At 43.4% G+C, this 24,880-nt stretch overlaps 1 protein-coding gene across 6 annotated transcripts in view; it reads right to left on the bottom strand.

Moving 5' to 3' along the window:
• Positions 1–330: 330 nt before the first annotated feature.
• The window catches only part of eps8a (EGFR pathway substrate 8a, signaling adaptor), a 41,704-nt gene continuing 17,154 nt past the window's right edge, over positions 331–24,880 (bottom strand). For 2 of the 6 annotated variants that reach the window (XM_084408327.1, XM_084408328.1), the window contains exons 2-20: positions 23,534–23,593; positions 22,684–22,745; positions 22,309–22,359; positions 18,031–18,098; positions 17,107–17,268; positions 15,917–16,066; positions 15,751–15,833; positions 15,525–15,661; positions 15,329–15,402; positions 15,109–15,235; positions 14,462–14,550; positions 14,277–14,351; positions 13,345–13,493; positions 11,692–11,860; positions 10,072–10,196; positions 9,034–9,145; positions 7,148–7,288; positions 7,022–7,057; positions 5,367–5,686 (exon numbers count right to left, since the gene is read on the bottom strand). In XM_084408327.1, the coding sequence (XP_084264453.1) occupies positions 5,498–5,686; positions 7,022–7,057; positions 7,148–7,288; positions 9,034–9,145; positions 10,072–10,196; positions 11,692–11,860; positions 13,345–13,493; positions 14,277–14,351; positions 14,462–14,550; positions 15,109–15,235; positions 15,329–15,402; positions 15,525–15,661; positions 15,751–15,833; positions 15,917–16,066; positions 17,107–17,268; positions 18,031–18,098; positions 22,309–22,359; positions 22,684–22,745; positions 23,534–23,568 (2,034 nt within the window). In that variant the 5' untranslated portion in view covers positions 23,569–23,593 and the 3' untranslated portion in view covers positions 5,367–5,497. Of the gene's footprint in view, positions 1,079–4,224; positions 4,358–4,705; positions 4,890–5,013; positions 5,228–5,366; positions 5,687–7,021; positions 7,058–7,147; positions 7,289–9,033; positions 9,146–10,071; positions 10,197–11,691; positions 11,861–13,344; positions 13,494–14,276; positions 14,352–14,461; positions 14,551–15,108; positions 15,236–15,328; positions 15,403–15,524; positions 15,662–15,750; positions 15,834–15,916; positions 16,067–17,106; positions 17,269–18,030; positions 18,099–22,308; positions 22,360–22,683; positions 22,746–23,533; positions 23,594–24,880 lie in introns of those variants that run through there. The other 4 variants (XM_084408323.1, XM_084408325.1, XM_084408324.1 and 1 more) reach the window with 4 other exon arrangements.

Here is a 24,880-nt window from a genome sequence, read left to right as displayed (position 1 = left end):
ACACAGGGCATCATGATTAAAACACAACTCCTCATCTCCTGATTCAGTGATCAGTGTTTTGAGCTTTGATTGTTTGCTTGAGTAAATGATGAAACATAAGCAAAGGTGGGGTTTGAACCAAGGCTTTCCTGCACGAAACAGACGATTATCTACCGAGACTGATGATGTGCGGGTGTTGTGATCGCAATCAGAGCTCGTTTTCTCTCATTTACAGTGAAGACTGACTGAAGGTTAAAGGGTGAGATGTTTCCTCACACAGAGGCCAACATCAGATCATGTTTCGATTCGTACTGATTCAATCACGCATGATCATAAACGACACACACGAGGTCACATGATTCCATTTATTCTGCACACACACTTAATATTCACAGACTGAACGTGCGGCGTATAAATCATCATATTTCTGAAGGTTTGATGGCATCATCATCATCACTAGAACGAGACTGCAGGATTTTGGCCCAGCGTCCTTGTGAAACTCAAACAATGAATCTGACATTTCCATTACATTTATAAAGCTTCTCTTTTGGCAGTACAATTCAGTACAAAACAATATTATCTTGCTAGTAAATAATAATAATAATAAAAAAAAAAATCTACAAGCTTGACCCATAATTCTCCCCGTACATTCAAAAGCGGCGGATAAATAATCTGACTGAAGTTCAAGTAGTGAATAATAGATCAAATCAACATTTGCTCCAAAATATTGATGTCCTGATTCATGACGTTACAGTTTCCTCTGCAAGTATAAATATGATCATAAGTATATCTGAGTGTTTTCCGGGATGAAGGCAGAACCGGATGGCACTAAACTACACACTTCTGCGATGTTCGTTTCTCTACGTCACGCGTGTTCGTCCGCGTCCGAGCCGGTGCCGTTATCGGACGGATCCAAGAGTTCTTGGCGGCGGCGCATTATGGCAGCGAACTGAGCGCGCTCCGCGGCGTCCTGTAAAAGGTTAGAGGTCAGAGGTCAGAGGTTGTTGCCCTCATCGAAGGACTCCACGCCAGAATCACTCGCTGCCAGTTTCTCCTGCCGCCTCCTCATGATCTCCTGCAACTCCGAGCCCGAGCTCCTCTACACACACACACACACACACACACACACAGAGAGAGAGAGACAGCAGTGAGACACACACACACACACGTCACAACACACACTCATTTAAACAAGATCATACCTCAAAACACCTGCAGCGTGATGGAGAGCGAGAGAGAGAGAGAGAGAGAGAGAGGAAGGGCAGAAATGAGTGAGTGACGATGAAGGTTCAGCATTTAAACTAAGGGATTCTGGGAAAAGCGTCTGTTCCTGAAACTACGACAGATCTATTTAATCTCGATAACACTTTACAGTGCGGTTCATTCGTTAACTACAGTCGCGTTAACATCTGAAGAGGATCAAACACGTTCAGCAAAGTTTGTCCTAAGAACGGCTAGAGTTCAAAGGTCGTGTATAACTCTGATGAAAGGTTTGGACCCGCTTCACATGTTGACTACTGTACATTAGTTAGCATGAACTAATCATTTAACTGCAGTTCTACAGCATTTATTCATCTGTGTTTAAGTGTTTGTTAATGTACTAACACTTTATTAAACTCTTGTTAACATTAGTTACTGCACTGCAAACTAACATGAACTAACAATGAACAGCTGGATTATTATGAACTAACATTAACAAAGATTAATAAATCCAGTAACAAATGTATTGCTCATGGTTAGATCATGTTAGTTAATACAGTAATGTTAACTAATGAACCGTACTGTAAAGTGTGACCGATATCTCGTTGAGAATAAACAGCAGATGTGCTGAAAGGGAAACACACACACAGTCTCAGCGGCTGCACGCTCCACTAGTCGAGGTGTGAGAGTTACTGGATATGTGCTGCACTGCACCAGTAAACTCTAACTCTATGTATAAACTAGTTATTGATGGAGAAATGACTGGAGTAAGACTGAATTACACAAGTAAACTCACGTTATTTCCAACAGACTTAAAAAAAAGAAAATTAGGCAATATTCAGTTGAACACACTTTTGGATGAGAATAAAGAGCTGCTTTACAGCTGAAATTCAAATTGATAATTCAAAATAATAATTTCAAAATTATGAATTGATCAACACTCAGTTTTTGAAATGCAATTTGTATTGTATAAAGTGCTATAGACATAAATCTGACTTGACTTGAGTATTTATTTATTGCTTCTATAATTTCAAATACAGTTTCAGGTCAGTTTCATGTAAGAATCCTTACGTTATTGAGGATTATTAAGTATCATATTTCAATGCGAACATATTTTTAAAGTTAGTTATGTGAAGTTAACCCTCTGGTGCTCTCGGGCAAATGTTTTTCGTTTAGTTTTTTTTATCATTTTTTACTTCATTGGAATGGTATTAAACTTGGTAAAGGTTTCGGCACTTGCTGTGTGAACACACACACACACACACACACACACACACACACATAAATCATGTTGATGATCTGAACAGGTTTAATGATCCTGTAAACAATATTCACACTTGAGCTCCTGGCGGTCAGAGATGATGAAGAGACGGATCTCCTCTAGTGGAAGCGTGTGGAACTGCAGCCGAGCAACATCTCACTGAAGATCATCAGATATCAGACTCACATCTGGAACACGACTCGCTTACATTTATGGCTTTGATTTTATTGCGGTTTTAGAGTAAAACGTTTTTGAAAATATACATTTCATTTAAAAAATTTAAATAGTATTTTTGCACATTTTTCAGAACAATACACGTAAAATTAGGTTACTTTTTCACTTTTTAAAACGTTTGTCACTTCATCAATAATCTGCCAAGTGTGGTGTTTATAGCGAGATCACACTTCAGTCTGTCGCTCTAAAGCGTTCTAGATTCACCAGTTTAAGTTGGAAATGTAATGTTCAGGTCTGTGCTCAAAAAGTGAATAAATGGATTATAAATACAGCGGAAATATTATTTAGTATAAATAAATCCCCTAAAAATACAAAATATGAAATAAAAAACATCAAACTAAAGTATAGTACATTAATTTCATTTTCGACCGACACGTGAAGAGCACCAGAAGTGTTCTTACTAAGTTAGGAAATGTTATTTCTGAATGTCCAGAATGTGCCGTTTTTAGAGCGTTTCTTCTCGGTTCTGTGAACGTTACGGGAACAGGAACATTGTATCATTCTTCACACATTATGGAACGTTACTTTTGAATCTGAACGTTCTGAAACAAGTAGTAACATTTAAAAACCGTTAGACGAACGTTCCATGAAGAATGTATCAATACTGTCTCTGTGCTTCTAGCCTCACTACGATCAGCTAAAGTACCTTCAGAGGAACGTGGAGGTGTGGAGATCACGGGAGGCTCAGAAGAAAACCTGCAGACAGTAAAAACACCACAGAAAAACCAGAGCGACACTCGCCAGCGTTGAGCAGAACCAGTTTAGCTAACCAGCGGATCGATCGGGTCGACGTCATGGTTGTGATGCGTGTGATGATGACAGACAGGGTTCCCACTCCTCGCTAACTTTCCAGATCCAGTGCCCTCAAATCACGGATTAATGTGGACACATTTCAGCTGAGAGCAAGGCTACGTCATGTTTCGTTTTCATGTGTCAAACACAACTATGCAGAAAAGCCTTTTTTGCATTTATTTTTGGCCACATGACAGAGATCTGATATTCTATTTGTCGTATTTCTGTTTAGCATAAAACTGAGGAATATACGGCACATCTACAGTATTCTAAAATGATCTGATATGAAGTTTTGCATGGATGTTACTGAGACTGAAGTACTGCAGTGTTCAGCGGTGTGTCTGAAACGTTGAGGTTCCATCGCAGTAGTTTCGTGCGCGTGAACGTCATGGCAACGGACAACACAAAGTACCTCACGCGGGAAACACTTAACGTACCGCGTAAATGCGTGTAACTAGCGTAAATCAAGCAAGCTAGTGCGCATAGGCCATGAAGTGTTGGCGAAGTAACATTAGCGGAGCGGAGGGAATAATATGGAATTTTTTCCAGAAAGCTGGAAATTCCAGCAGAATAACAGAATAAATTCCAGCACTTTCGAGGATCTGGATCTGTGTGTATCCATCAAATTTTTTTTTTCAGATTGCCAAACTCTGCAGGACTCGAGGGCCCGTGGGAACCCTGCACAGAAACATCAGCAGAGGTGAAGGGAGAGAGGGATGAGGAGAGAGGAGAGGAGGGCGAATAAAGAGGCTAATCACCTCGAGAGCCGCTTTCTGGACGGTGATCTGACTGAAGACTCGCGCGCCGTCATCAGGACACACCGTCTTCAGCTCCTCCTTATTCAGAGAGAACAGCTGAGCGCCCGTCAGCACACCCAGACTGTTGATCGTCCTGCAAACCATGAGGACAGTCAGTGTGTGTGTGTGTGTGTGTGTGTGTGTGTGTGTGTGAGAGAGAGAGAGAGAACAGCTGAGCGCCCGTCAGCACACCCAGACTGTTGATCGTCCTGCAAACCATGAGGACAGTCAGAGTGTGTGTGTGTGTGTGTGTGTGTGTGTGAGAGAGAGAGAGAGAGAGAACAGCTGAGCGCCCGTCAGCACACCCAGACTGTTGATCGTCCTGCAAACCATGAGGACAGTCAGACTCAGAGTGTGTGTGTGTGTGTGTGTGTGTGTGTGTGTGTGTGTGTGAGAGAGTGTGTGTGTGTGTGTGTGTGTGCGAGTGTGTGTGTTCACTCACACAGCGCTGAAGCCCTTGAGCTGTAGCCAGGCCGTCACCTCCTCCGGCGTGGAGTCGTACGTGATGTTGAGCGCCGGGAGACTTGAGGATCGAGACGGAGCCGAGAGTTTCTTCTGAGCGCTTCGACCCAGAGTCAGTCTGTGCATCAACTCATCCTGAACCTCCTCCATGTTCGACTTACGCCCTGAGGAACACAACCACGAGGAGAGTGAGTGTATGTGTGTGTGTGTGTGTGTGTGAGTGAGTGAGTGAGTGTGTGTGTGTGAGAGAGTGTGTGTGTGTGTGTGTGTGTGTGTGTATATGTGTACGGTTGGCGGGCGCGGGTCTCTCTCTCTGATGGTCTCTCATCGTCACGCTGTCGCTCTCACTGGCATTGGGGGCGTGTCCTCCGCTATCAGTGGGTGGAGCCAGCGGAGGGGGCGTGGCTGTGGGGGGCAGAGGGGCGGGTGGCAGAGGAGGGGGCGTCGGCGTGGGCGGGGCTTCAGTCACCGACGGCTTCGGCACATAATCTGATCTCTGCTTCTGTACGAGAGACACACAAACACACTCAGACAACAGTCACACCATCAAGACCCCATGAAACCAGACACCTGATGATGCACTTCCTGTTCAGACAGGAAATCAACTTTCATTCTGCATTTGACTGATCAAAATAACCTGCATAAGCCGCTGATATCGTTATTACTGTGACGCTGCTTTGAAACGATCTGTACTGTAGAAAAAAACTGACGACTCGCTCAAAAAAACATCAAAAGTCACAAATCTGATTTCATGAGGTCTTTAACACACAGATCAGCAGTACTTCATGAATAATACTGATTTAATAATGTTGAGTATCTGCACAGACAGGTAATATACACTGTGTGTGTGATACACACATCCTGAAGACCAGTAATCTCTATGAAAAACATAATTTATGAGTGTTTCAATGACTGTGGGACAAAATAATCCAGTTACCTCGTTTAACTCGCCCAGTAATTGCTTGAGAGAAAGATGAAGAGTGACATGAAAATGAAATTTAACACAACAACACACACACAGCAAATAAAGCACACACACGAAGATAAATGAATGCAAGAAATCAAAACAAACTGAACTCACACGCACACACACACACACTCTCTCTCACACACACACACACACACACACATTTACTTATCTGGATGAGGTCATTCCATAGACTTCTCTATGCAGCTCGTTATAAATACTTTTTGCAGTTTTAAATGTTTAAAGTGCTCTATTCTGCTATTTTAAAAGCTCCTAATGTTGTTTCTGAGTCTCCTACAACAGATTCACATTCATCCAAGGTAAAACACTGTAATGTCCTCATAATCTGCACTGCAGCATCAGCTCTTTTCTCTCAGTGTCTGAAACGCCTCGTTCGGAGATTCAGTCTCTCTAAGCTCCGCCTCTCTGAGAGCTGCTCTGCTGTGATTGGAGAGAGAGCAAACGCTCATTATCATATCTGAATCTCAGCTCTTGATCTCAGTGATACGAACAGTAACGATGGCGTGGGTTTTACCGTATCAATCTCAGAAAACAGCGTCTTCTCCACATGAACAACACGAACCAAACTCTTCCAGTCTCAGATACACTGCAGCGTTTGAGGGCGGGGCTAAGAGACGCTGCTCAGCCAATCAGGACCAGAGGCGGACATTATGCAAATTAGTTACATGTGAGACTGGAATTCCTGACTCGTTTCAGCAGTTTCTTCTTTCTTTTAGGAGACAATAACTTTTACATTCACAAACGGCTCTATTACACACTGCATGAACGGGAACGTTTGTAAAAGCATAATTGGGCACTAATAAGAAAATTCATAAACATGTTTACAGTCTGGTGGAAAAAGTGGTTTTGGTCTATAAAGCTGATGTTGCCCTTCATGACGACTGTGAGGCGAGTGAATTATTTTATAACTCATCCGTTTTAATTATATTAAGCCTTAAAGTTCTGCATAATTAAGGGCGTGGTCACTTGAGTGACAGGTGGATTGCCGCTGATGTCACCGCTAGCTGTTTGTTAGCGTCACGTCACCTCAGCTAATCCGCCTCGCTGCACATTTACGGTTGATCACAACACCATAAAATCGCGCGCGGTGACGCACTACCAAGATGGCGACGGCCGGCTCCGCCCACTTCTGGCTTCACAAACGCTCTTCATAAACCTACAGGTGACATCACGCACACTACAAACATATTGTTTTACAGTCTATGGTACAAACACACACACGGGGAGATTAACTAACTAAACTAAAGCAGGAAATCAAGACAAACTGAACACACACACACACACACACACACACACACAGTCGTTTACCTTAAACAACTCAAATTCCTTTTTTGGCATCATTAGCTTCAAGAAGAAAAGATGAACACAAACAATGATTGTGTGATGAAGCAGAACGAGGGGGTGAAGGTTAAAGGTCAGAGGTGATGAGGTCACCTGTATGGTGTGGCTGTAGATGGGCTCGCCCCGGCCCGTCAGGTCCACCGCCCGGCTCAGCTCTAAGATGTTGTTCGGCACGTATCCCGAAGCGCCCGCCCCGTTACGCACCTTCCACCACTGCTTCCTGTCGTCCAGCACCTGACGACCAATCAGAACAACACGTCACAACACCGTACACACACACGGCTCGCTGACGTCACAGCGTCACATGACCGTACCTCCACCACCTTGTGTGTGTGTGAGTATGAGTGTGCGTTTGAGTTTGTGTGTATGCACGTGTGTGTGTGTGTGTGTGTGCATATGAGTTGCGTGTGTGAGTGAGTGTGTGTGTGTGAGTGTGCATGAACACGTGTGTGTGTGTCCGTATGAGTTGCGTGTGTGTCTGAGTGAGTGAGTGAGTGAGTGTGTGTGTGTGTGTGTGTGTGTGTGTGTGTGTGAGTGTGTGAATGTGTGTCTGTGAGTTGCGTGTGTGTGTCTGTGAGTTGCGTGTGTGTGTGTGAGTGTGTGTGTGCGCGTGTATGAGTTGCGTGTGTGAGTGAGTGTATGTGTGTGTGTGTGTGTGTGTGTGTGTGTGTGTGTGTGTGTGTGTGTGTGTGTGAGTGTGTGAGTATGTGTGTGTGTGTGTGTGTGAGAGAGTGTATGTGTGTGTGTGTGTGTCAGGCCAAATCAGACCAACATGTCACATGACCGTACCTCCACCACCTCGTGTGTGTGTGTGTGTGTGTGTGTGTGAATCAGAACAACACGTCACATGACCTTACCTCCACCACCTCGTGTGTGTGTGTGTGTTAGAGATGCGCGGATGGGCTATTATTTCATCCGCAACTGCATCACAAAAATCATCATCCGTCCGCCATCCATCCGCACCAACGCTTTTGACCAATTTTCAAAACCGCACCCGCCCGCCATCCGCTGATTGGTGTATACATAATATTTTTCATTTGTTTGGTTCAACCGCCCGCCACCCGCCCGAATTTAATTCAAATATTATTTTTCGTCACGTCATCCGCCCGATCCGCGGTTTATCCGCGGCTGTAACCGCCAACCGCGCATCTCTAGTGTGTGTGTGTGAATCAGACCAACACGTCACATGACCGTACCTCCACCACCTCGTGTGTGTGTGTGTGTGTGTGTGTGTGTGTGAATCAGACCAACACGTCACATGACCATACCTCCACCACCTCGTGTGTGTGTGTGTGTGTGTGTGTGTGTGAATCAGACCAACACGTCACATGACCATACCTCCACCACCTCGTGTGTGTGTGTGTGTGTGTGTGTGTGTGAATCAGACCAACACGTCACATGACCATACCTCCACCACCTCGTGTGTGTGTGTGTGAATCAGACCAACACATCACATGACCGTACCTCCACCACCTCGTGTGTGTGTGTGTGTGTGTGTGTGTGTGTGTGTGAATCAGACCAACACGTCACATGACCGTACCTCCACCACCTTGTGTGTGTGTGTGTGTGTGTGTGTGTGAATCAGACCAACACGTCACATGACCGTACCTCCACCACCTCGTGTGTGTGTGTGTGTGTGTGTGTGAATCAGACCAACACGTCACATGACCGTACCTCCACCACCTCGTGTGTGTGTGTGTGTGTGTGTGTGAATCAGACAACACGTCACATGACCGTACCTCCACCACCTCGTGTGTGTGTGTGTGTGTGTGTGTGTGTGTGAATCAGACCAACACGTCACATGACCGTACCTCCACCACCTCGTGTGTGTGTGTGTGTGTGTGTGTGTGAATCAGACCAACACGTCACATGACCGTACCTCCACCACCTCGTGTGTGTGTGTGTGTGTGTGTGTGTGTGTGTGTGAGTGTGTGTGTGTGTGTGTGTGTGAATCAGACCAACACGTCACATGACCGTACCTCCACCACCTCGTCTTTCACCACAGAAAGTTCAGTGTTGTTTCTGGCCACAAAGTCATATTTAGATTTGGCAAAGTTCCTCAGCGGCGTCCGGCTGTGCGGCTCCGGGTTCCTGGAGAGGAGACACCAGTGAACATGATCGCTTCTGCTCGCTTCCAGCACAGATATCTACACACTCTTAAATCAGGACACAGTTACTGGAGAAGAACAATCACTGAAGATGTTAAGTCTTGTTTTGTACAAGAATTTTTATCAAAATTAAGGAAATAATATCTTAAAATATCTGCCAATGGGGTCAGAAGAGTAATATTGTTTTCCCTTTGAATTAAGAGATTTAAATATCGGTTGGTTTATTTCATTAAGAGATTTAAATGTTGATTTGAAGATATGAAGTCTTGTTTTCTGAAAAATGTATCAACATTATGTGAGTTTTTATGCTAAAACACGAAAAAGAAAAATCTGCCAATCGGGTCAGAAAAATAATCTTTGATCAGAATCAGTTCCTCTTGCAGCATCTCTTCTCTTCTCTGACGATGTGGGCGGGGCTTTAACCTGTCACTCACATGAGCCAATAGCAAACCACAACCATCCAATCAATTCCACACAGACACAATCAAGCCCCGCCCACACGTGTTCTTGTTCCTGAAGCGTTTCTCTCGGATATACGGCACAATAGAGGAAAAGAGACCAGTGCAACTTCCCTTTCATGCCGACTTTACACAAACTCAATACATTTTTCAAAAAACAAGACTTAATATCTTCAGTAGGTTTGCCTCTCCTGTACATGTATCTTGATTTAAGAATATTTATATATTTACAGAAATAGAAACACTGAGGAAGAACACATCCTAAACACATGTAAATGCTGAATCTACTGATGAATGTTTAGACCACGGCCGCCGTGGAGGAGCGTCTCAGAGCTCGAGAAGAGAGTCTTTCCTCGGGTCAACAGACTGAGAGGACCCAGAGCAGGAGCGCTCGCGGTGAGCCGGTTCTCCAGGGCGTGCGGTTCGGTTCTCCTACTCAGATGTGTGTTACCTATCTACGTGTCGGCTGAGCGCCTGTTTAAAAGCCACCGCCATGTCTGGCTCCAGCCCCTGCAAACGCTTGAGAGGAGAGGTACTGTACCCGTCTGTGCTGGAGAAGTCCTGGAGCATCGGATGCTGGCGGGACAAAACACACGTTCACTTCAACACATCAAGAACACGTCCCACTGTGAGGTTTAAACCGCGTTTCCACCGCAGGAACTTTCCCCGGGAACATTGGGCTGGGACTCGAGGGGCTTTCGCACCGGATAGTTCTGGGAACTCAGTTATAGAATGAGCCACCAGGATGGTTCCCCGAGAACTAATGGTTCCCATAGGAACGTTTTCCTGGTAGCCAGTAATGAAGAGTTATTAGCGTATGGCGTGTGTTTGATGTCCAGTGTTGCTGAGCAGAAACACATAATCATGTTTCTCTTGGTCTCCTAAAAGTTGTGTTTGATTTTCTCCTCAGCGTAAAGGTTAAGAGGCTCATCTATCCCTGTTTTCCATGTTCATAGAGTTAGTTTCTGGAGTAAATATATAGGCTATAATCTGTGTTTACACAGCCTTTTAAAATGGCGGGTGCTGGTGTTTCACGTGCGTTCGGCCAATCAGCGAACACTAACGTCACGATAGTTCCTCTAGCGCTGGTGTAGACCGACTCTGAAGTAAGAGTAAAGTAGTTCCTCTAAAAGGAGTTCCTAGAACAAAAATTGCTCCCAGTTCCTGCGGTGCGAACACGGCAAAATCCGGGAACTTCCACCAATAGTTCTAGGAACGATGAAGAGGTTCCTCGATGCGAAAGCCTCTTCGGTGTGTTTCCACCGCAGGAACTGGTGACTTCAGGCTGGGACTCGTGTTTCCACCGCAGGAACTGGTGACTACGGGCTGGGACTCGTGTTTCCACCGCAGGAACTGGTGACTTCAGGCTGGGACTCGTGTTTCCACCGCAGGAACTAGTGACTTCAGGCTGGGACTCGTGTTTCCACCTCAGGAACTGGTGACTACGGGCTGGGACTCGTGTTTCCACCGCAGGAACTGGTGACTACGGGCTGGGACTCGTGTTTCCACCGCAGGAACTGGTGACTTCGGGCTGGGACTCGTGTTTCCACCGCAGGAACTGGTGACTATGGGCTGGGACTCGTGTTTCCACCGCAGGAACTGGTGACTATGGGCTGGGACTCGTGTTTCCACCGCAGGAACTGGTGACTTCGGGCTGGGACTCGTGTTTCCACCGCAGGGTCTAAACGAATGGTACTTTTTTACTTGTGCGCTGAACATGCTGATTGGTCGAGTTCATGCTGCATTTTGATTGGTTGACTCCACGCAGCATCTGATCTCACCCAGCATCGGTTGAGTGTGTGCAGGAACAGTTCTCTGCTTTTCCAATCAACAGTGGAGTTTAAAGATACGACGATGGGCCGACGACGAGGTTCAGGCTCTATGAAGCTTAAATTCTGAGGATGAAATCCAGCGGGAACTGTAAAGTCGCGCAGTCCTACATCACCGGATTAATTTGCCTAATTCTCACGATACTTTATTCAGCAACAGGTCTGGGGGAGAAAAAGTTCCTGGGATAGATTGTTCCGGGTAATTTGGGTGGAAACGCGGCTTTAGAGGAAGAGCATCTTACGTCTCTCGGCGATCCGTCTCCCGGTCTGTGGATGTCGGTCTGAGCGGCGCTGAGCGTCTCTGCTAGCTGAGCTACGTCCTGCTCGCGCGACACTAGCACCGGCGGCTCCCAGCCATCGCGGAAACACAGCGTGTGCCGAGGGAACGGGTGATCCTTCGGCCACTCCAACCTCAACACAAGACAAGAGTCACGTTTATCTGGTGCTTTCACAGTCGTTTCAGAGCAGCGTTACAGAAAGTCACACTGTCAAGGTTTAGAGCCGGATGATGTGATATATAACAATGATATGATTAATCCTCCGGGTTTAGATCTAGATATAGTGAATTTATTGTGTTGTCTATCACATATATCAGTGCTGCAGTGAATCAGTCGGTTTTGTTCAATCAACCAATTTAAATATCAGTCGTTTTGTTGTATTGAGAGAAATAAATATCGGTTGTTTTGTTCTATTGATTTAAAGATAGTAAGTTTTGTATTTACCGATTTAGTTCTTTTAAGAGATTTAAATATCGGTCAGTTTTATTCTATCAAATATCGGTCAGTTTTATTCTATCAAATATCGGTCAGTTTTATTCTATCAAATATCGGTCAGTTTTATTCTATCAAATATCGGTCAGTTTTATTCTATCAAATATCGGTCAGTTTTATTCTATCAAATATCAGTCAGTTTTATTCTATCAAATATCGGTCAGTTTTATTCTATCAAAAATTGGTCATTTTATTCTATTAAATATCGGTCAGTTTTATTCTATCAAATATCGGTCAGTTTTATTCTATCAAATATCGGTCAGTTTTATTCTATTAAATATCGGTCAGTTTTATTCTATCAAATATTGGTCATTTTATTCTATTAAATATCGGTCAGTTTTATTCTATTAAATATCGGTCAGTTTTATTCTATCAAAAATTGGTCATTTTATTCTATTAAATATCGGTCAGTTTTATTCTATCAAATATCGGTCAGTTTTATTCTATTAAATATCGGTCAGTTTTATTCTATCAAATATCGGTCAGTTTTATTCTATCAAAAATTGGTCATTTTATTCTATTAAATATCGGTCAGTTTTATTCTATCAAATATCGGTCAGTTTTATTCTATCAAATATCGGTCAGTTTTATTCTATTAAATATCGGTCAGTTTTATTCTATCAAATATTGGTCAGTTTTATTCTATCAAATATCGGTCAGTTTTATTCTATCAAATATCGGTCAGTTTTATTCTATTAAATATCGGTCAGTTTTATTCTATCAAATATTGGTCATTTTATTCTATCAAATATCGGTCAGTTTTATTCTATTAAATCAAATATCGGTCAGTTTTATTCTATTAAATATCGGTCAGTTTTTTTCTTTTAAATATCGGTCGGTTTGTTCTATTAAGAACATGTTAAATGTTGATTTAAAGATAGTAAGTTATGTATTAACCAATTTTGTTCTTTTAAGAGATTAAAATATTGGTCTAAGCGAGAATAAGCGATTCTCAAAAAGTATTAGTGAAACTATGATCGGTTGTTGCAGGGGAAGCAAGACTCTAAGCAAGAGTAATTCTCTAAAAGCCTCAATGAAGAAACGAATGGTTGTCTAATGAAAAAGCGGGTACGATTTCACCCGGCAGACTGAACAAAATAACGTTTTGCGTAAGAGCATCAGTACCTGCACTTGGTCCACCCGTCTCCCAGCGTCACCCACAGGTGTCTCTCGTCCGCAGAACCCGACGCGTGCAGGAACTCGATGGCTTCTCTGGTGAGGAGGGGAACGATGACGCTTTTGGCCAGATCGACCCCTCCAGACGTCTGGATCACCTGAGTCAAGTCAAGTCACCTTCACTTATACAGCGCTTTAACAATATAGACTGTTTCAAAGCAGCTTTACAGTGATAACAGGAGATTACAGTAACAGAAATTGTTTTGGCTTTACAGCAGATCTAGAATAATTATTGTCTTAATTATTGATAATTATTTTCCAGCTAAAGTTAGTTTTGATTGATTCCCTTCCGTCGCAAAGATCATTAGTTATTAACTTCCGGCCGCTCATTTGCACAAACAGTGCCTAGTGTCTCGAGAACGCAAACCTTGAAACAGGTTCCACGGTACAAGCCTTTAAAATTTGGGGGAAAAAACGTTATCTCTGTGCAAACGTCAAAAACGTGAACCTGTGAGAACGCTGACGGCGTGCACATGCGTATCACATGTTTAGTCTATAGGTATGCGCGTTTTAATATTTTTATATATAATAAAAATAAATATAATATATTTAAATATAATATTTAATAATTTTTTATCAATTCCACGTATCCATGTGAACTGGAATTAAAAGACACACACACACAGCAGCGTCAGAGCGACTGAACCGCTGTACTCTAGTGTAGTCAAAAGTACTGACTTCGGTACCAAGTCGGTACAGAAATTTAAAAAATGTGAATCTTTGAGCGCTGTTGAGCGGAATCATAAACACCTCTGATTGGCTGTTGTGTTCACGAGCTTATCGGATATGTCTGTGACCAACTTGGTACCGAAGTCAGTACTTTTGACAACACTACTGTACACACACACACACACACACACACACACCATCAGAACACGTACCAGTCTGAGGGGATTGAACAGGAAGTGAACCAGATCCACAGCGGTGGGGTTCTGAATGTGGTTCTTCAACTTCCCCTGGAATGACAAACAATCACACAGAATATTAATTCTGTGAGATTCTCCAGCTCAACATTAGTAAGTATATTAATTTTATCCCTGATTTACACCTGGTTAACGTCACTCACCAGCAGGTTGAAGGCATGTTTGAACTTCTGGAAACAGTCGACAAACTCGTCCTGAGACGGAGGTTTAGCTCTCAGCGTCAAAACTCCCTCTGATCAAAGACACACACTTGTAACACACTCGTGACACACTCGCGACACACTCGTTACACACACTCATTACACACTTGCGACACACCCGTTACACACTCATTACATACTCGTGACACACCCGTTACACACCCGTGACACACTCGCAACACACCCGTTATATACTCGCGACACACCCGTGACACACTCGTGACAGTCTCGTTACATACTGGTGACACACTCGTTACAGTCTCGTTACACACTTGTTACGCACTCGTTAGTCTCGTTACACACTTGTTACAGTCTCGTGACACACTCGTTACACACTCGTTATACACTCGTTACACACTTGTGACACATTTGTTAGACCCTCGTGACACACTCGTGACAGTCTCGTTACACACTCGACTCGTGACAGTCTCGTTACACACTCGTTACAGTCTCGTGACACACTCGTTACAGTCTCGTGACACACTCGTTACAGTCTCGTTACACACTCGTGACACACTCGTTATACACTCGTTAGACCCTCGTGACGAAGAGGAGGATCTGGACGCATCATGTGATGATGAAACGCTCACCTCCAGGTCCTTTCTTCTTGCTCTTCTTGGTTTTCTTGCGTTTGGAGAGCTCACTAAAGGCCTCGGCAGCTTTCTGCAGTTTGGTGACGAAGTGTTCGATGTCGTCCAGAACGTGGTTGAGGATTTGCTGTAACACACATCAGTGTTTAACCATCTGCACCACACACACACACACACACACACACACATAGACAGATATATGACCGGTGAAGTCACTCACCACATCTCTGTCCACCTGCGCTGCGCTCATCTCAGCAGACCCGTCCAGCTCTGTGTAAAGTCTCTGCGGATCACCTGGCGACACACACACACACACACACACACACGCGCGCACACACACACACACACACACACAGAGTGAGACACGCTCTGGAATGGGAACGACAGACACACTTCGTGTTTCCTGATCCACTCACAGTCCTGCTGCTCACTGGTCCAGGCAGTCCAACTGGCCACTCGGCTCTTGGCGTCTCCTTGATTGACAGCTCCTGGAGGCAGGGGGGCGGGGCCTCCCGGGGGCGGGGGGATGGTCCCGTCACTCTTCAGGATCATTCTGACACACACAGAGATACGGATGCTGCGTTACTGTGGCAACAGCCATCATAATCATCATCATCATCTTCATCATCTTCATCATCTTACTTCAGCGCCTCCGGCCTCTTCTTCACTTTCCCGCTCTTGTGATCGCTGACGGCACTCTCGATGTCCATGTGGATTAAGTTGGCCTGAGGGAGTCAAAGCACACACACGCTAGTGACGAAGAGTCGACAGGAATGATTGACAGCTGCACTCACTCACGAACGCTGACCTTGATGTCGTCGCACTGGAACAGGTGCAGGTCTGCTTTCCCCTGGCCGGATTCCTTACACACCAGCGCTAGGATAGAGTCGTACCCGCAGGCGTTGATCACGGCCTGGCAGTGCTGGACCGAGCCCAGCGGGAAGTTCTCCAGCTCGTTCTGAAACACACACACACACACATGCGTGATCAGTCCACACGCGTGTGGCGCTCAGAGCTCTGGGGTGTGTTTCCCAAAAGCATCGTTAGCCAACTATGGTTGCAAGTTCTGTCGTTATCAGCAGTTCAACAAGTCTGTGTTTCCCGAAAACCATCGTTCCAACAAACATTCGCAAACAGCATCGCAGAGTTGTGTGTTTGGAGCGACAGATCTGGACCTGTGCTTAGAAGCAGAGTTTCTAGTTTGCATGACATGTAATCAATAAACTCAATAAATCCTTATCTTGAGTAAAATAAGATAATAACATTCAGTACAACCCAATCTGTAACGGTCATCAGCTGGAGTGCCCTTGAAAGCCACCTGAGGGCACTCTATATCAGACTATTATTATTCACTCACAACTACATTTCCCATAATTCACTGCCGGACTCATCATCCCTGGTTATCACATTCACCTGTGTCTCATTATATTGTTCAGTTCACCCCATATAAGCCTGGTTCACCTCATCATTCCCTGCGAAGTCTTGTACGTTATTCCACTGCATCTCTGAGCGTTTCCTTTGTTGTCATTGTTCCTGGTTCTTGATCTCTGCCCGTGTCCTGGTTTTCCCGTTCCTGCCTCACCCTCTGGATTTGTCTGTTTGTTTGGATTGCCTGCCTGTGTATGACCTTTGCCTGGATTCTGATTACGATTTTGAGTGCGCATGTGTGAACGAGCTCTAGTGCGTAAGAACGAGCCATTGATTGAATCTGGTAATAAAGCAAAATAACTGAGAAAATTTTGAAATAGTCCTCAGATGCCATGTCTGTAATTTATATCAAAACATCTAGCGTTAATCAGATTCATTAAAAGTAGTTATTACTCCAACACCTGAGTGACATTAACCAACGTGGTTGAACGACCACTTTGCAACAGCTTGGTTTCGGGAAACAGTCGTGACGAGCTAGTTGATTTATCTAGCGATGCATCGTACTACAGTAGTGAAGCACACGTTACGCCGCTGTGCGGGAAACACACCCCTGGACGGGTGTTCCTGTACCTTGCTGTCGTTGTCGATGAGACTGATGGATTTGGCGTCCACCTGCAGGATCATGTCCTGCGTCCACACCTTCCCTTTAGCGTCCAGCAGACGCAGCTTCCGCACGCCGTCCTCGATGGTCAGAACGGCCTCTTTCCGGTCCATCACAAACGTGGTGAGATGCTGCGGCAGGAAAACACACACACAGCGTCTCTAACAGGGTTAGACATTTGGATTGAAGTTGCGCTGTTCTTTTCTCTTCTATTGTGCTGTATATCGAGCGAAACGCTTCTGGAACAAGAACGAATGTGTTGCCTCACACACCTCGTCATCAGAGACGAGTTAAATTCAAGAATCATCAATGTTGATTTCATGGGGACTTTAAAGGGGTGGTTGATTATGATTTGACTTTTCTAACTTTAGTTAGTGTGTAATGTTGCTGTTTGATCATAAACAACATCTGCAAAGTTACAACGCTCAAAGTTCAAAGCAAAGGGAGAGATTAACTTTTACAGAAATCTGCTGGTAGGAACTACAATGATCTTCTTCATGGGATGGTGACATCACTAACCCTAAAATTTACATAAACCCCACCCCCGGAAACGCGATTTATAGATTATCATGACAGAATAAGCTAATCAATGACTAGAAGATAGTTAAGTCCACATCAGCTAGATAAATTCATCAACTAACCATTCAGAAATGTCCTGTTGCTTCTACATGATCCACTTGTTTGCATTTAAAGGGACACACACACAAGCGGTGCGTTTTTGCTCACCCTCAAAAAGTGACATTTTAACATGCTATAAAAAAACATCTGTGTGGTATTTTGAGCTAAAACTTCACACACACACTCTGGACATCAGAGACTTATTTTACATCTTGTGAAAAGGACATTATAGGCCCCCTTAAACGACAGTAATGTTCAGTGATATTACGCCGTACCTCCACATGATACTGCGACGTGTCCGTCAGGCTGTTGATGCTGTTCTTGGTGTAATTCTTCCTTTGCTCTGCGGAAACAGACACACACTGACACTCACACACACGACATCACCATCACGTCCAGACGGAATCTGCAGACCGATTCACATCTTCTGTTCTGGTTCTGGAGCCGAATCTGATGCTGCTACAGATTCCGTGTGGACATGTAACGCTGAACACGTCAGACACACACGCGTGTGAGGAGCAGATTCAGCTGGAAACTACATCTGTGTGTCTACAGACACAATCACACGGGATTCACACTTGAAGTGTGTGTGAAGGGAGAGTTGAAGGAAACAAGAGACATCTATGAAAGGTCACACACACACAAACTCACATGCTCACACACTCACAAACTCACATACTCACATAGTCACACACTCACAAACTCACAGTCACACTCACATAGTCACACACTCACAAAGTCACACTCACATACTCACACACTCACATACTCACAAACTCACATACTCACAGTTACACTCACAAACTCACATACTCACACACTCACATACTCAGTTACACTCACAAACTCACATACTCACATACTCACATAGTCACACTCACATACTCACATAGTCACACTCACAAACTCACATAGTCACACTCACATACTCACACTCACATAGTCACGCACTCACAAACTCACAGTCACACTCACATACTCACACTCACAAACTCACATAGTCACACTCACATAGTCACACTCACATAGTCACACTCACAAACTCAGTCACACTCACAAACTCACATACTCACATAGTCACACTCACATACTCACATAGTCACACTCACATACTCACACTCACATAGTCACGCACTCACATACTCACAGTCACACTCACATACTCACAAACTCACATACTCACATAGTCACACTCACATACTCACATACTCACATACTCACACTCACATACTCACAAACTCACATACTCACATAGTCACACTCACAAACTCATACTCACATAGTCACACTCACACACTCACATACTCAAACTCACATACTCACAGTCACACTCACAAACTCACATAGTCACACTCACATAGTCACATACTCAGTCACACTCACACAGTCACATAGTCACATACTCAGTCACACTCACATACTCACAAACTCACATACTCACATAGTCACACTCACATACTCACAAACTCACATACTCACACTCACATACTCACAAACTCACATACTCACATAGTCACACTCACAAACTCATACTCACATAGTCACACTCACACACTCACATACTCAAACTCACATACTCACAGTCACACTCACAAACTCACATAGTCACACTCACATAGTCACATACTCAGTTACACTCACATACTCACAAACTCACATACTCACACTCACATACTCACAAACTCACATACTCACATAGTCACACTCACAAACTCACATACTCAAACTCACATACTCACAGTCACAATCACAAACTCACATAGTCACACTCACATAGTCACATACTCAGTCACACTCACACAGTCACATAGTCACATACTCAGTCACACTCACATACTCACAAACTCACATACTCACATAGTCACACTCACATACTCACAAACTCACATACTCACACTCACATACTCACAAACTCACATACTCACATAGTCACACTCACAAACTCATACTCACATAGTCACACTCACACACTCACATACTCAAACTCACATACTCACAGTCACACTCACAAACTCACATAGTCACACTCACATAGTCACATACTCAGTTACACTCACACAGTCACATACTCACATACTCACATAGTCACACTCACATACTCACATAGTCACACTCACAGTCACAAACTCACATACTCACACTCACACACTCACAAACTCACATAGTCACACTCTCACATACTCAGTCACACTCACAAACTCAGTCACACTCACATAGTCACACTCACATACTCACAGTCACATACTCACATAGTCAAACTCACATACTCACAAACTCACATATTCTCATAGTCACACTCAGTCACACACTCACACTCACATAGTCACACTCACATACTCAGTCACATAGTCACACTCACATAGTCACACTCACATACTCACAGTCACATACTCACATAGTCAAACTCACATACTCACAAACTCACATATTCTCATAGTCACACTCAGTCACACAGTCACACACTCACACTCACATAGTCACACTCACATACTCACAGTCACATAGTCACACTCACATAGTCACACTCACATAGTCACACTCACATAGTCACATAGTCAAACTCACATACTCACAAACTCACATATTCTCATAGTCACACTCAGTCACACAGTCACACACTCACAAACTCACATACTCACATAGTCACACAGTCACACTCACATACTCACAAACTCACATAATCACACTCACATAGTCACACTCACATACTCACAAACTCACATACTCACATAGTCACAGTCACAGTCACAGTCACATAGTCACACCAAGCGGCAACATTCTAATCTGAAAAATGAAGCCTACCCGGAAGTGCGAAAAACTGCAATACATTGAAAATCCGCTAGAGGGAGGTCCCAAAAGGGAGCAAATGTCCATAGACCACCATGTTAAAATGTCCGTTTTCACAGCATAAATTCATGTTTTTACAGGTTGGTCCCATGGACTTTTATTGTATTTTTCGATAGCTTCCGAGTGCCTGACAACTGTGAGGGGGGTGATTTTTTTTCTAACTCATTAGTTTAGATCGTATTTAGATATAAAATGAAATGACAAATAAGGGCGTGGTTAACTTTGATTGACAGCTTGATTGACAGCTGATAACGAGCATAGGCTGCTCCAAGGAGAATGACAACATAAGAAGCGCCATTTTTTAATATACAGTTGCAATATAATACTACTGTTTTTGTATCATGAAATGTAGTTTTAAGAGTTTTTCAGGCGAGAATGTAGTTGTTTAAAGCTCAAATCTGTGGTTTATTTATAAAGATTTATGAAAATTGTATCCAGGTTGTGAGATCCAGACGATCACCGGGCGCTCGGCGCTCATGTACCCCGCCTGGAACAGTCTTTCCACGGCTAGTCGTTCTGACATTTGCCGCTGACTCTGGCGTCTCTGTAGTGGTTAAACATGAGATATAATTCGTCTTGTGTAAATCTAACGGGCGATTTTTGGTCTCGTGAATCTATAATTTGTTCCCTGGCCAATCGTTTTGGCTGAGGGGAAGTTTCATAACTTTATAAGCTATTTAACTTTACCGTTGTATGGTTAGAGAGCGCTGACTTTGTATGTTTGACTGAATTGTTTGCTTTATTTGTATAGCTTCTTGGTACCATTTACTTATACTTTTATAATGGCTAATATTGATTAAACTGAAATTTAACAAAAAGAGACTGGGTTGAGTTTTGTCATTTAAAATTTTAATACAATGAAGATGATCTGTATAATGTTGTTTACTGCAACATCGGTTGTTTAGTACAAATGCACATATTGCCTGGACCATATTAAAATGTTTAATATTTTTATATTATATTTAAACGAAAAGAGGCAGGTTTGTGTTTTATATTTCGTTTTGTTAGGCAAACGTTTTATGCAGTGAATATAATCACTACGCGTTGCCTGAACCACATTTGTGTGGCTATAATGTTTAAGATTTCTTTAAATGAAAACGAAAAGAGTTAGTATGGTGTTTCATAACATATTTCGTTGCCTAAAATATACATACAAAGATAAGCGGAGTAGCAGATCGAGCTGAGTGACGCGTGCTGTTCTATACTTGGAATAACCAGACTCGCGTCCTTTACCCATATATGGATTGGCCAGAAGGTGGGCGGGGTTAGGATTTCCCAAGATTTTCCAAGATGGCGCCGCCCATACCCCCCATAAACGGCTTCAAACCCGTTCTTCAGAAAGTCTATGGGTGACGTCACAGACACTTTGTCCATATTTTTTAGTCTATGAGTCACACTCACATACTCACACTCACATAGTCACACTCACAGTCACATAGTCACAATCATACTCACAAACTCACATACTCACATAGTCACACATAGTCACACTCACATGCTCACACACTCACATAGTCACACTCACACTCTCACTCTCACACTCACATACCCCCCCACACACTCACTCACTCACTCATACTCACTCACACTCACTCACTCATACTCACACACACACACTCACATACTCACACTCACACTCACATACTCACACTCACATACTCACACACACACACACACTCACACACTCACACTCACACAGCTTCTACCTTTCTTTTTGTGTTTGGCGGAAGTGTGCAGAAAATACACTCCATCTGTTCCTGAGAGCGATGGTGCAGAGAAAACACACACACACACTCATCATTGATTCTATTTATTACTGTGAAGCTGCTCTGAAACGATCTGTACTGTATAAAGCGCTGTAGAAATAAAGCTGACCTGACTAAAAATATACTATTATCATGGTGAAATACTGACCCCCAATACAGACGAGAATCCCTATGAATCTTTCGTTCTAAAGAGCAAAACACTGAACATCTTCAAGTTTCTGTATGTCACACACACTCTGATCAACACAATCCCGTTATGGTGACGAAGTGTGTGAGCTGCAGTTCCCTCAGCAGACAGCAGGGGGAGACACGTACCGTACAGAGCTTTACCACTGGAGTTTCCTACAGGAACATCTGGAGACCGTGAGCCGTGACCGCTGAGAGAGAGAGAGAGAGAGAGAGACAGAGAGAGAGAGAGGGAGAGGGAGAGAGAGAGAGAGAGAGAGAGAGAGAGAGAGAGGGAAAATGTCATTCACATTCACACTTTCTCTGCTCTATATCTGGATTGTGCGTGAGTTAAATAATAATCATTGTGCCACACAAATGTGAGTGTGTGTGTGCGAGAGAGTGTGTATGTGTGTGTGTGTGTGTGTGTGTGATTGTGTGTGTGTGAGCGTGTGTGTGTGGTTAATGAGTAAAGTGGACACTTGATCTGTTTCATTGTGTAAGTCACACTTATTGTGCGACAGATCAATAATGAATGTGTCCAATAGATCAGGATCAGAGGAAACATCAATAATAAAACATCAGAACGTTCTGGCAAGGTTTCTCTCAAAGTTATGAACAAACGTTCTTCCAGTAACATTAATAGAACGTTCGTACAGTGTTATCTGTTATTTAATAATGTTCTCAGAACAAAATCATTATTTATACATGGATCATGGAATGTTTCTTCTCGAATGTTTCAGTCGGATGTTTGTTTTTAAATGTTTCTTCTTGTTTCAGAACATTCAGATTCAAAAGTAATGTTCCATAATGTTTGAAGAATGATACAATGTTACTGTTCCCGTAACGTTCACAGAACATTTAGCAGAAGTTCAGATGTTCGCATGCAAATCTGCTCAGTTTCTGGATCTTCCACACATTCAGAAGCTCATATGAACCCACAGCGTCTTTAATGTGTTCTGAATAATGTTGTGATTGTTGAGAGATGATGGAGACCTACTTCATCTGCGCCGAGACTGCGCTGTATCCGTTCATGTCTGGACTTCACACACAGATCCTCCTGAAACACAGCAAACACAGCATCACACACACCAGCTTTACATACGCAAACACACCAGCAAACTCTTTGAGTCTATGATCGTCACATGACCAGGAACATCCCATAATACTCCCTCTGCGCCGGAGGTCAGGATGATGAACTCAATCACGGCTAATTATACACCGACGCCAGGAATCATGGGAGAGAGCTGTCAATCACACAGAGACACAGATGCTGATGCCATTCATATCTCACTCACCTTCATCATCATCATCATCATCATCTTCTGAACTCTTAACGACTCATTTAGAGGCTGAACAGGATGAAGATGATGATGATGATGATGAAGCGTAACTGGTGTGATGCTGCTGGTTAATGATCAGACGGCCTGGTCTCCTTCGCATGAGTGTGTGTGTGTGTGTGTGTGTGTGTGTGTGTGTGTGTGTGACGCCGCAGGTCTATAATTAACCCGGCGTGGGCCGTTAACAGGTTAATCTGACTGACTGAGTAACGAGAGTCAGGATCCGTCAGTGTGAGACAGAGGAACACGAGAACGACCCTCACCCAGCTCTACTGCTCATGTGTGGAGACACAGTTACACACAATCTGACAATTGTGTCAAATATTTAGTTTCTATTATATTACATCATTGCGTCTTTTTGCCTACTCAATAATGAACTGTTATGTTTTTTTGTTTTTTTTAATCAAATGTATTAATTATAATGTATTAACACACACACACACACTCTCTCTCTCTCTCTCACACACACACACACACACACACACACACACACACACACACACACACACACACACACACACACACATACTGTCACAGAAAGATAAATATCTTTATAAACCACATTTACATTGCAATACCAGTGTATACCCATGTCATTATACAAATGCATGTCCTCATAAATCATAAACAAGCGCCCACACACACACACACACACACACTCAAGAGATCACAAGGTCAAACACTGACCCGAGAGCAGCGACAGACAGAGAAAGATCCGGTTCAGCCTCTGCTGACTGAATGAATGATTGATTAGTTTGATTCACTGATAGACTGAGATGTTCAATCTGACTGAAATAAACCAACAAACACTGACACACACATTCATTATGAAAGATGATCACGGTTCACCATAAACCAGTCACAACCACTAGAAGTTTGGAATAATTACAATATTTAGCCTGATGTTTCTGAAAGAGTCTCTTCTGCTCACCAAACCTGCATTTACATGATCAGAAATACAGTAGAAACTGTGAAATATTATTATAATGTAAATCAGCTGTTCTCTA

Source organism: Rutilus rutilus (assembly GCF_951802725.1).
Source record: "Rutilus rutilus genome assembly, chromosome: 4".
In the NCBI taxonomy this organism is placed as follows: Eukaryota; Metazoa; Chordata; class Actinopteri; order Cypriniformes; family Leuciscidae; genus Rutilus; species Rutilus rutilus.
This window is presented reverse-complemented; position numbering and strand designations above follow the sequence as displayed.